At 40.8% G+C, this 12943-nt stretch overlaps 1 protein-coding gene across 1 annotated transcript in view; it reads right to left on the minus strand.

Moving 5' to 3' along the window:
* LOC118987060 (probable E3 ubiquitin-protein ligase HERC6) overlaps positions 1-12153 on the minus strand; it is a 63501-nt gene extending 51348 nt beyond the window's left edge. Inside the window, exons 1-5 of the mRNA XM_037046126.1 lie at positions 11803-12153; positions 9484-9643; positions 7730-7806; positions 4158-4382; positions 2-96 (exon numbers count right to left, since the gene is read on the minus strand). Of these exons, the coding sequence (XP_036902021.1) occupies positions 2-96; positions 4158-4382; positions 7730-7806; positions 9484-9643; positions 11803-11995 (750 nt within the window). The 5' untranslated portion in view covers positions 11996-12153. The remainder of the gene's footprint in view (position 1; positions 97-4157; positions 4383-7729; positions 7807-9483; positions 9644-11802) is intronic.
* Between the last annotated feature and the right edge of the window lie 790 nt (positions 12154-12943).

Below are 12943 nucleotides of genomic sequence, written 5' to 3' on the forward strand. Positions count from 1 at the left end.
CCTGGGTAAGCACTGCAGTGTGTTCATAGCCACAGCTGATATAAATCACACCTAGACTCTTCAGTGCACCAACTGAATAAGGCTTGTACCTTTGCACTGTTGAAAGAAAGCGGAATTTCTAGAGTATAAGAAGCAGAATCAGATATCATGAGTTTTACATTATTATACTTTTCATATTTTATTATGTTATTCATTAACATAATTTTAGAAGTATTTTTAATCAGAAGTATTATAAAACAAAGGGAAAGCCCAGATTTAGAAAAGGAAAGGAAAGAAAAGCAGTCTTTTAGCATTTATTTCTGGAAGCTATTGGGTTGGCCTAAAAGTCCGTATGGTTTCCTTTGTAAAATAAAAGACACATATTTCATTTTCACCAATAACTTTATTGATTTGGATATTTTGAGTTATATTGGCTATCTAAATCATGGTATAATTTTGATTGCTCTTTTTTTAAAAATAAATTTTATTGATTATGCCATTACAGTTGTCCTATTTCCCTTCATTCCCCTCTACCCTGTACACTTCCTCCCCCACCATTCCCCACCTTTAGTTTATGTCCATGTGTTGCAAGTTCTTTAGATACTATATTTCCCATACTATTCTTACCCTCCGCCCTATTTTCTACCTACCATCTATGCTACTTATTCTCTGTACCTTCTCCTCCTCCCACTCCCCTGTTGCTAACCCTCCATGTGATCTTCATTTCTATGGTTCTGCTCCTGATCTAGCTGTCCTCTTGGTTTACTTTTGTTTTAGGTGTGGCTGTTAATAACTGTGAGTTTGCTGTCCTTTCACTGTTCATATTTTTATCTTCTCTTTCTTATATAAGTCCCTTTAACATTTCATATAATAAGGGCTTGGTGATGATGAACTCCTTGAATTTGACCTTATCTGAGAAGCACTTTATCTGCCCTTCCATTCTAAATGAAAGCTTTGCTGGATACAGCAATCTTGGATATAGATCCTTGACTTTCATGACTTGGAATACTTCTTTCCAGCCCCTTCTTGCCTGTAAGGTCTCTTTTGAGAAATCTGCTGACAGCCTGAGGGGAACTCCTTTGTAGGTGACTGTCTCCTTATCTCTTGCTGCTCCTAGGATTCTCTCCTTCATTCCAATTTTGGTTAGTGGAATTATGATGTGCCTTGGTGTGTTCCTTCTTGGGTCCAACTTCTTTGGGACTCTCTGAGCTTCCTGGATTTCCTGGAAGTCTATTTCCTTTGGTAGATTGGGGAAGTTCTCCTTTATTATGTGTTCAAATAAGTTTTCCACATGTTGCTCTTCCTTTTCCCCTTCTGGTACCCCTATAATTTGGATGTTGGAACGTTTAAAGATGTCCTGGAGGTTCCTAAGCCTCTCCTCATTTTTTTTGAATTCTTGTTTCTTCATTCTTTTCTATTTGGTCATTTTGATCTTCCTTCTGGTCCACTCCCTTGATTTGAGTCCCAGTTTCCTTTCCATCACTATTGGTTTCCTGTGCATTTCCCTTCATTTCAATTAGTTTAGCCTTCATTTGTTCCTCTAATTTGTGACTAAAATCAACCAGTTCTGTGAGCATCCTGATCACCAGTGTTTTGAACTGTGCGTCTGATAGGTTGGCTATTTCTTAGTTGCTTAGAGTTATCAGCTCTGGGGCTTTGAGTTCTTCTTGAGCCATGATGTTTTGGTCTGTTCACGCCTGTTATGTATGAGGGGCAGAGCCCTAGGTGTTCACCAGGGCAGGGCGACCCAGTCGCTAGGTGGTGATGCTGTATGTGGGGGTGGGGTCAGAGAGGGGCAATGGTGGTCCCCTCTGCTGCTTCCCGCTTCTGGGGCCTGCGTGGTCTGTCTCACTGCTTGCTCCTTTGACTGGTTTATCTGCGTATGAATGTGTGACCATGGTTAGCCTGCCACCTTGCACTCTGACTACGTCTGCCTGTCCCAACCCCACACCTGGGATCTGCCAACCGCCGCCCTCGCACCTGGGTCCCTGGGTTGGTCTGGCCAAGTTTTCCTCCACAACCAGTTTTCTGCCAGTTGCTGGCTCCGCCCCTCTAACTGGTCTGGCTGAAAGTTTCGTTGTCGTCAGACTTCCCTATAGTTCAATTTTCTGTGTTTGGTTGCATTTTTGTTACTAAAACTTGGTTGTTTTTAAACTTAGTTGTACGAGGAGGCACAGTGTTTCCACGTACACCTCCATCTTGGCCGGAAGTCTGATTGTTCTTAATTAATGTCTCAATTTGATCACTATCAACTTCAACTGGTCTACGTGACCGTGGACCATTGTCCAGTGAGAACTCTCCACCAGGAAACTTCGCAACCACTTTTGACATGTCTGTAGTCACAGCACCTTCTTTACACACTGCACCAACCTTTTTTTTGCATTTCAGTTATGTCTTTACCTTCCTTAAATAATAAAGCATAATATGCTTAAAATGTTGCATATTTTTTCCATCTTCAATATTAAAATGGCTACATAAAAATTCACCAATTTTGATAAGTTTTTAAAAAATGCACACTGATATTACAGCTGGCACAATACAGTCCAACAAAATTGTTTTGAATGAAGTTGAAGACAACCAAGAATTACTAGAGCCATCTTACAGAAAACAGGCAAACAAACTTTTCGGCCAACCCAACATTTACTCTTCAGGAATGTTTGAGTGAGTCTATTGCCCTGGACAACTAAGCTTTGAGACCTTTTTCCTAATCATAGTGTTATCATGTATTCATTTCTGTCACACACTACATATTCTGTGAATATATAATAATAATTCAGAAAATAAAAGACCCTAAGTCATTTTGACAAAGTTAAATGAAATTAGATGTAAGTGCTCAGCATGGTACTACCACTTAACAGGTACTAGATATATGTTAGCTAAACGAAGAAGATTAAACAGAGAACAGGGTCCACAGGGGAGAATTCACAGTGAGTTTCGTTTAAATCACAGGTGACAACACAAGGCCCATGGGTTGAGTCCAGCCCTCCACCTTGTTTTATCTGGCCCAGCACCTTGTTTCTACTCGGCAGCAGCACTGAGCCCTCACTTCACCATTAAGGAATAGTTACATTCATACAGTCCTAAAGTTACATCCAGCCCTTTGAAGGCAACTGCAAGGCTGATGTGGCCCCCCAGTGAAAATATGTTTGATACCCCTGGTTTAAAGGTTTCCAGGGGAACTGGCTGCTTCCCCTACCTCCAGCAGGCTTCTAACCCAGTGGTTCCCAAACTTTGTTGCACATTGGGATCCACCTGTGGGATCTTTATTAATGATTGAAGCCTGGCTTCCATCCCCAGACATCCTGATTAATTGGTATAGGGTCCAATTCAGACATCGGGATTTTTTAATGCTTTTGTGGTAGACAGAATAATGGCCTCCTCAAGATGTCCACATTCTTTTCCCAGAGCCTGAGAGTATATTAGCGTGCATATCAAAAGGGAGGTAAGGAAGCAGATGGAATTAAAGTTGCTAATAGTTGACTAAAACAGGGACATCACAAGGGTCATTTCACTGAAGAAAAGGGAGGTAGAAGAGTCAGTGTTAGAATATGTGACTTGAGAAAGACTTACCCAGCCGTTGCTGGCTCTGAAAAAGAAAGGGGCCTGTAAATGAAGGAAGCAGGTAGTCTCTAGAAGCTGGAGAAGGCAAAAAAAAAAATGACTTCTGTTCTATAGCATCCAGAAAGGAACACAGCCCTGCTGACACCTTGATTTTAACCCAGTGAGACCTGGGTCAGACTTCAGAGCACCAGAACAATAAGAGAGTAAATCTGTGTTGTTTTAAGCTACTAAGTCTGCAGTAAGTTGTTACAGCAACTATCAAAAATTATCATAGCCCTGGCTGGTGTGGCTCAGTGGAGTGAGTGCTGGCCTGTGAACCAAATGGTCACTGGCTTGATTCCCAGTCAGGGCACATGCCTGGGTTGCGGGCCAGGTCCCCAGTAGGGAGTGTGTGAGAGGCAACCACACATTGATCTTTCTTTCCCTTTCTTTCTCCCTTCCTTCCACTCTCTAAAAATAAATAAATAAAATATTTTAAAAAATTAATATAGCCCCTTAGGTGATTCTAATGTGCCATAAAGTTTGGGAACCACTGTTCACACCATTGATACTGCCCTTTGCAGAGTTGGTCCTCCACCCAAAAAGAAATAATACTTTAGTGCAGGAACAAGACTTACCTGAGACCTTACCGGTTAAGGCCAGCTGCCCTGCATTGTTGTTTCCCCAACCAAATGAAGTCCCAGAGAGAGACAGGGCAAAGCTGTGGGCCCCTCCTGCAGCCACCTGAGCCAGTGGGATCCCCTCCAGGGACCTCACCCTCTGTGGGCTGGCCTGGGAGGGAAACTTCTTCCCTAAGCCCAGCTGCCCATGGCTGTTCTTCCCCCATGAAAACACTTGGCCATCTACAAAAATAAAGAAGAGAAATTCAGAATTGCACACACTTTGGAATACCAAATTTAAGTAGAAACTACCACCCTAATTCTAAAAATCTTTAAGGAGTAAAACAGGGATAAAGGAGGTTGAAGTGTTCTGATTAGAGGGAAGGGGTATGGTCAAGATCACCTTCAAAAATCTCTTCCAACAACATCTGTTCCTCTTCTCCTTCCAAGTAAAGGGCACCTGTGTTCTTTCAGGTGCTCAGACCAGAAACCTTGGGAGTCATCCTTTACTCTTCTCTCGTACACACTTGCCAACCCAGCAGATCCTAAGCCTCTACCTTCAGAATTTATCCAGAATCCAACCACTCCACTCCTTACTTCCCCACTGTTAGCATCTTAGCAGCCAGGTCACCATCATTTACATCCTGGAAAATTAGAATAACACTTCTCTGGACTCCCAAATTCCACCTTTGTCCCCAGCAGTCTGTTCTCCAAAGAGCAGCCAGAGTGATCTTTTAAAAATATGTCAAATTGAACCCATCAGGAGCTTCTAGCCTATTCAATAATAGACTGATTCTTACCATGGCCCACATCCCCGTTACTCCTACAACCTCATCTCCCCCATGCTCATGCCTTTGCAGATCCCCTGCTGTTGCTATCACCCCACTTGGCATCAACACCTTTGTGTTTGGATCATTGTTCTGGATCACGGCCTTCACATCATGTTTCCCTCACTCTCTTCCTTTTAGTCTCTGCTCATATGTCACTTTACAAGAGTTTCCCTGACCTCCTTTATAAATAGAAAGACCCTTTCCTCTAACTAAGTACTTGCACTCTGTCTCTTACCCTGACTCACTTTTCTTCATGCCGCTTATCCCTATCTGTTAAACTATATAACCATTTTTCTCCGTGTTTAAGGTTCATTTCCTTACTCCCCCTCAGAATGTTAGCTCCACGAAAGCAGGATCTTAGGTTTTTAACTGCTCTATTCCTCTTTGCTGGAAACATTGTAGGCACTTGATAAATACTTAGGAAATGAATCTACAGGGGGAAAAAACCAACATTTTATGTTGAACTTGACCAGAGATGGATAATTAATATCACTTCAAAAATAAAGCTGTTCTAATGCTCAATTAGTTGCCTATAGAAATGCCACGCATCTCAGATTTTTATGTTATTATATCTAATTTTGATTTTGAACTCTTCTAAATGACTTGTATCACTGAAAAGAATGTTTGACAGTACACTGCAAAATGTCAAACTCTCATGAAAGTATACGAGAACTCCCAGTTTACCATCACAAATGCATTGAGTGCTGGGTTCTACACGGCTTTTACATTCCAGACTAATGTAAAGACAAATCAATACTCCAGGGAAATAATCAAATCATATCAGTAAGTAAGAAGGATCATTTGTGACAACATGAATGTACTTCGAAGGCATATGCTAAATGAAATAAATCAGACAAAGACAAATATGGTAATCTCACTTATATGTGGAATCTTTTTTTTAAAAAAGGTCATGGATACCAAGAAAAGATTGGTGGTTGCTGGGGGTTGGGGGTAAAATGGGTGAAAGGAGTCAAAAGGTACAAAACTCCCGTTGTAAAATAAGTAAGTCATGAAGATGTAATGTGCAGCATGGCGACTAGAGTTAATAATACTGTACTGCATATTCAAAAGTTGTTAAGGAAATAAATCTTAAAAGTTCTCATTACAAGAAAAAAATTCTGTTACTATGTATGGTGACAGATGTTAACTAGACTTAATGTGTACAAAGTCTTATTTGTTCACAGTGTGTACAAATATTAAATTGTTATGTTGTACACCTGACACTAAGTAATGTTGTATGTAAATTATACCTCAATAAAAAATATACATTTTCTCATTTTCAGAAAGAAAAGGAACTAATATTTATTGTATTGTGTACCTTCTCTCACTGAACCTTCTTAACAACCTTTAAGTTAGGCATCAATTTTCCTACAGATGAGAAAATTGAGACTCAGGAAAGTTAAATAACTTGCCTTAGGTCAAAGAGCTAGAAATGGTTGGTAGAAGGAATCACACTAAGCCCTGGGATTGTTCTGATTGCGTAGCCTACATGGCACAGTGATTAAGCACTTAGGGTTGGGATATAAACAAGTATAGGTTCAAATCCCATCTCTTCTATTAGTTTGTGACCTTAAGCAAATTAGTGCAAGTCTCTGAGCCCAGATGTCCTCATTTCTGAAGCAAGGATACAAGTCATACCTAGTTTCTGTGTTTCAGGCAATTACATGAGACAACACACGGAAAGCATTTAACAGTGACTGTCACATAGGAGGCAACCAAGACACCTTGGCTGTCCATGTCCCCTGCAGTACAATTGCAATTATGCATAAGAAACCACCTGAGGGACACGCAAATGATACATGTCTCTTGAAGGGGAGCAGAATATGCCACTTTGGGATAAGGCTTGTTTTGAGCTGAAGGCAACTGAGAATTAATGGATGCAGAAAGAGTTCTCTGCCCTCCCTTTATCCACCCAAAAGCAAGACACCCATTTCCTTTTGTGAAAGTGTCCTCTCCTGAACCGGGAGTGGGAGAAGGACTCATCACAGAGATGGGGAGTCACCACTGACATGAGGGCGCACAAACAATCCTGACCAAAACAACCCTCACTTTCCATTAGTTTTTCCCACATATTTCCAAGTCAGTTGCCCAGTTTAGCTCTCCTAGCCCAAACTTCCTTCCCTTTGTTAAAATGGTATATGAGCCCCAGAAATTAACCTCTTCTTGAGTTTTACTTCTAGTAAAGTACCAATAAAATTGTATGCCTTCTCTGTTAGTAGTCTGTCATTTCTTAAATTTGTAGCCCCCTGGGTTCTAAGCCTAAGAGGGTAAGGGAAGGTGTTCCCTCCCTGGCACTCTCCATTGAGAAATTTGCCCAGGGGATGGACAAAGGGTTGGGGATGTTGATAGAAAAGATGTAGAGTCATGATTTTGACATCCTCACCTATCTTTTTTGATTTAAGTATTGTACAAAAGATAAATAGGCCTTTGCCCTCTGAGTTGGCCAGTGTAGACAAGCATTCAGCATGAAGGGCAAAGTGCTGAGAATAAAACCACTTCTGAGTTCTGAGAGAATCAGACAATCAGGTCATATAAACAGAGATGGCAGTGAAATATGAATTTGGCACTACCTAGAGTATAATAAGGACAAAGAAAATTGAAAAAATATAAATAACAACACATCTTATGAAATCTGGGAAGTTAAAAAATTCTTAATGTGTTGAAATGAACCTCAATACATTGAAAAGCAACAGATATCATCTGTATTCAAAAAATTACTTTTTAGTGACACTTAGGAGATCCAAAAAGCCTTGTTTTTACCTTCTGATAATGCCAGGGAATGGTAGTCTCCACAGGAAACTTGTATTATTTTTTTATCAGTCAAAGTTTTTATCTTCCTATAATAAAAATGATATGAAATCTATTAATCCTTCTTTAGATTGGATTGTCAAGTGAACTACAGATATTTAAAACATCTCAATACATTTGGTGTAGGAAAACAATTTTATGTTCTTATATTTCTGTAGTAGCTTTTTCCCAAAAACTCTGAACCATTTTTTTAAATTTATTGATTTGAGAGAGAGAGACATCCCTTTGTTGTTCCACTTTATTATGCATTCATTGGTTGATTCTTGCATGTGCCCTGACTGGGGATCGAACCAGCAACCTTGGAATATCGAGACAATGCTCTAACCAACTGAGCTACCCAGCCAGAGAAAGCTCTGAACTGGGTAGCTCAGAACACTGTTTTAATACAACATCAACATGTACGAAGGTACAGAGCAGAATCCAAAACAATATGTAAGGTAAAAGTGATTTTTACTGGACTTTTAACATATTATTTAATGTAATAACTTATACACTTATTGGCCTAAAAAAGAAATTTCTTCATAAACATGTAGCACAGGACTTTAGATTTTAGAGAGCACTGTCATCTATGTCATCTAATCTAAGTGCTATGAGATAAATAAACCATTGGATTGAATGGTCATTTTTGTGGATCAAAACATAACTATCAGCACTTTCATATGATTGAACTTAGTACAACTCAGAGAGGTCAAATGAGTTTCAAGTTGTAGAACTAGACTCAAACCTTGTTCCTTCCATTCCAAGTTCAATGATCATTCTCCAAAGCCACGGCGATTTCTCACACGATTTAGTAATCACAGGGAATAAAAAGGTAACTTCCTAGCATTAAAAAACATGCTTTTGAACACTTCCAAAGCATGTAATTCATGAACACAAAATTCAGACTGTTTGTCATAGAATTTGTCCTAGAAAGCTCTTTGTGAGGATGTAACTTTTTCTCCATTTTACTAAAAGTAAGATATTAGGACCCAGTGGCTTATAACAAAAAGGTTATGTTGGGTGAAAACCTTTTTCATTTCCAATCTGGGTGCTGTGTTTGGAGACCTGCAGTTAATTGACCATAGACAGATTACCAGGAGAAAAAGACACGGTTTAGCTATATGTACACATGGGAGCTCCCAGTAATAAAAGCTCTGTGGTAAAGGGTTATATATATCAACATAGCAAAAGCTGGGATGGGGGGGTTAGAACTTCCATGGGGGGGTATGGAAGGTTCTCCTGGGCTTTTGGATGCTGACTGGACAGTCTGTCTTCACAGCTGCTGAAGTCACAGGAAACTTCCTGCCAGGATGTTTAGGGGCCACTGAATTTTAGAAGTCACTGCTTTCAGTCAGATAGGGAAATTCAGATAAGATTGCTTTCTGCATCTTCAGTAGCTCAAATGTTTTCACTTGAAAATAATCTTCACGTCAACTCTGGGAGTCCAAGTGGCACAAAGTTATTTCCAATAGATTAGGTTATGTTCAAAGGGTCACATTTTCTCATTTCTCCATGCCCTTCTCCATCATATGACTCTAAATAATAATTGGTGTTTTAAGTTTTTTTTTTCTGCCTCCTTCCTCACTACACTATAATGGTTGAGGTTAAAGACTGTGTTTGTCATGGTCATCTTTGTACCCTGGCATCTTGCATGGTGCCTGGCATGTGGAATTCAAAAATATTGACGGACTGCCTGACTGAATGAATGAATGAGTTGAAATACTTACTTAGGAGTAAAAATTATTTCCTTAAATTCTTCAGTCCCCAGCTGTCCTTCGGAACCAGCTCCCCAGGCAAAGACCCTTCCTTTGTGACAAACAGCCAGGGAGTGCTCCTTTCCACAGCTCACGAGAACAACCCGTAGAGTTTCCAATGCCTTAATTGGTTCTTTGGGAACAAAAACAAAACCAAACAAAAACCTCACAGACTAATTTAACAGCAAGTTTAAGACAGTACTTATCTTTAAAAAGGAGGGTCATTCGGACTGCTTGTCTCTTCCAACTGGCTTATAAATCAAGGCCTAAAATCCATGCTAAAGTCAGGAAGGAATTAGCTCATTGTTTGTTATACTGTCTTTATAGGAATATAATATAACTGGTAATCAGAAGGGTGGGAATAGTGAAGGAGGGGAACCTATAGGAACTAGTTCCCTGTAGGAACTAGGATATTTGAGCTAGTGTTTTCTTCTACCATCGTGGTAGCAAAACCCAGCAAAATAAAGGGAGCCAGAGAGAAGATGGGATTGATTCCGCTCTCCTCTTCTGCATCCCCTGCCTTGTACAGGGAGAACAGGGAATCCCGTGCTCAAGCAGGAAACAAGCAGGGTGCTTGTCTCGAGAGTGTGGAGTGTGAGAGGCAGACACCTGATCTTCTCACAACAGAGAGTGCAGTAATATTTCTCTAAGTGAGCAAAATGTGCCCACAAATGAAAACCTGGTCACATTTCCCCACAAGCCAGTCTAGATTGTTTCCCAAAGTGTTGTCTCTGAATTACCAAAGATTTGGGGTTAAGTACATCATTATCAATAAAGTTTTAGTTAACACTTAAGTTTTGTTTTTAAAAATCTTTGTGAGTTTATCCTTTTCAATGGTTTACTTTCAAACCGTGCAACAGTAAAATATTCCCCAAAGATTTATGCACTCACAGAGGTAGAAACTGGTACCACCTTCCTGAAGAACATTTCTGCATTAAGTATCATGTTGTCCTTCATTTCCGCCTGAAGGAGATTAGGGTTTGCCACCCAAGAATATGCCACTTTGGCATTAGGATTATTTTGAGCAAAAGGTAATTGAAAATCAATAGATGAAGGAAGAGTTTTCTTCCCTCCCTTTATCCACCTAAAAGAAAGGCATAAATCTTCCTTGTGAAGGTGTCCCCATCTCCTGCACCAGCAAGAGTGACTCTCATCATCAGACCTGACACTGAGACAAGTCTGTGTAACAACCCTCAGTAAAACAACCTTTGTCTTCCACCAGTTTCCTGCCTGTACTTTCCCACAATTGATCATCCCTCAAAGCCCACACCCTATGTTTTTGTTAAAATTGCAAATGAGCCCCTGGGTCTAATGACTTCTTGAGTTTAATTTCTTTTCTGTGAACTCCTGTGCACCACAAATATTAATGAAATTGTATGGGTTTTCTCTTGTGAATTTATTTGTCTTTGTCAGTTTAGTTTGTAGGTCCTCATGACCTGAATTGAAAGAATAGAGGAGAAATTTTTGCTCCCGGACAGTACTCTTAAACTTTATTCTGATTACATAATCAGAAATTTTGTCAAATATTTACCTACAGTAATATCAAACAGAGTATTACTTATAAAAGCCCCTCATGAAAAAACAAAACGAAACTAATTTCCACAAAAGGAGAACAATTAAACTGTACTCTGAGAGCCTGGAATGTTATGCAATAATTTAGAATATATTTTCAAAAATACATAATGAAAGGCAATATGTTTATAATACTGTATTTGGTGAAAATGCAGTTTACAGAATTGCAGAAATGCAGTATACAGTGTAAATACTGAGTATACAAATTTATAACGACATAATTTTATAAAAATTAAATATATAAAGAGCAAAAAGTTAATGCACCAAAATATTAGGAATTGTTTTGGGGTGTTGGAATTATAGGCAATTTCTTCCCCCGTGTTTCAACAATAATTAGTAATGGTAAAAATGCTACTTTTACATTTTTTAATATTAAGAAAAAAGGGGCCCTAGGGTATTTGAGGGAGTTACAGGTGCAAAACCCACAAACCACATTTGAAAGGTCACCGTTTCAGAGATTGGCCGCAGGCAAGGATTAAAAGGCAAGTGGGAGGGACCACACCGCTGTTCGGTGAGACCAGTCCTGTTTAGTTGGGCACACAGTTCCACTTTCAGTTTTTCTTTGAAGAAGAATTGAAAACCGAAACTAACCCGAGGATTGTCGGAAAGCGAAACTGACGGCGGGCGCGGGTTCTCATCAACTGTGGCCCCAAAGGACCCAAGGCTCCCAGCGCCCCACCTGCCTGGCGCCTTGTCCCGCACCACTGTCCCGGTGCTCACCTGAATGGTCACTTCGCGGCACGCCTCTCCGGCCCAGCTGGCCTCGACTGTTGTCCCCGCAGGAGTGGACCGTGCCGTCCCTCAGCAGTAGCAGCGAGTGGCGCTCCCCGCAGGCTGCCTGCTGCAGGTCGGCACCCCGCGTTGGCGCCTGGCGCTGTGGCCTCCGGTGGCCGGCACCCCAGCAGAAGTACATCCTGCTCCCGTGCCCCGCCACCTGCTCGAGTCTGGCGGCTCAGTCTCCACAGGCTCCCGAAGACTAGTGACAGGTGGTAGGATGCGTGGGTCCCACCCGGGCCTCACCCTTCGGTGAACTTCCCCCGCAAGGACTGCCCTGGCGTCCTACGTCATCCGGACACCATCCCACTTATGGCTTTCGTGGGCACGAGTACTTAAAGCCAGGAGCGCCAAGTGCTGGGGAGCAGCAGAGAGCGACTCTGGAGGAAGAGCACCTAGAGTTGCATCCCAGTAAGCCACTTCTGAGCTGTGTGACATCGGGCAAGTGACTTAATGATTCTGTGCCTCACCTACCACGTCTATGAAATGTGAACAATAATACAGCAAGTCTAATATACTAGGGCAATTTAATAGGTAATTAGTAATGTGTTAGAATAATTCCTAGAATGCTTAATGAAAGCATCAAAGTGTGAACCCTCTTGAAGGCCATTTTTGGCAATGGAAATGCAAACTCTTAATGGTGCTTACATTTTCCTATTTATAAATAGATCATTAAATACTTAGCATAAGGTCAGGGGCAGTAATAAAATAAAACAGTAAAGGAATGGGAGGGGGACAAAAGGAGCTATTATTTTTGATAAAATACCAAGGAAGATTGGAAGTGACACTTGAGCAGAGAGAGAGGGAACAGGGAAATGCAAAAATGAGTCATGCTGTCAGCGAAGGGCAGAGGTTTCAGAGGAGCAATAGAAAGGCTTTGAACAGAGAAGTGATGTGATCTGACTTTAGTTTTAAAAGAAGCATTTTGGCTGCTGTGTAGGAGATAATAGAACAAACGTGGAAGCAGAAAAGCCCCTAGAGGCTGCTGCAGGAGTCCAGGTCACAAGGATGATGCTGACCCTAAGATGATATCCCAGTGGGAGGAGGGAAGAAACAATTAGGATCACATTCAAAATGTTTTTAAAGT

This window comes from Sturnira hondurensis, unplaced genomic scaffold (genome assembly GCF_014824575.4).
Source record: "Sturnira hondurensis isolate 20B ecotype Veracruz unplaced genomic scaffold, ASM1482457v3 Scaffold0004998, whole genome shotgun sequence".
Classification (NCBI taxonomy): Eukaryota; Metazoa; Chordata; class Mammalia; order Chiroptera; family Phyllostomidae; genus Sturnira; species Sturnira hondurensis.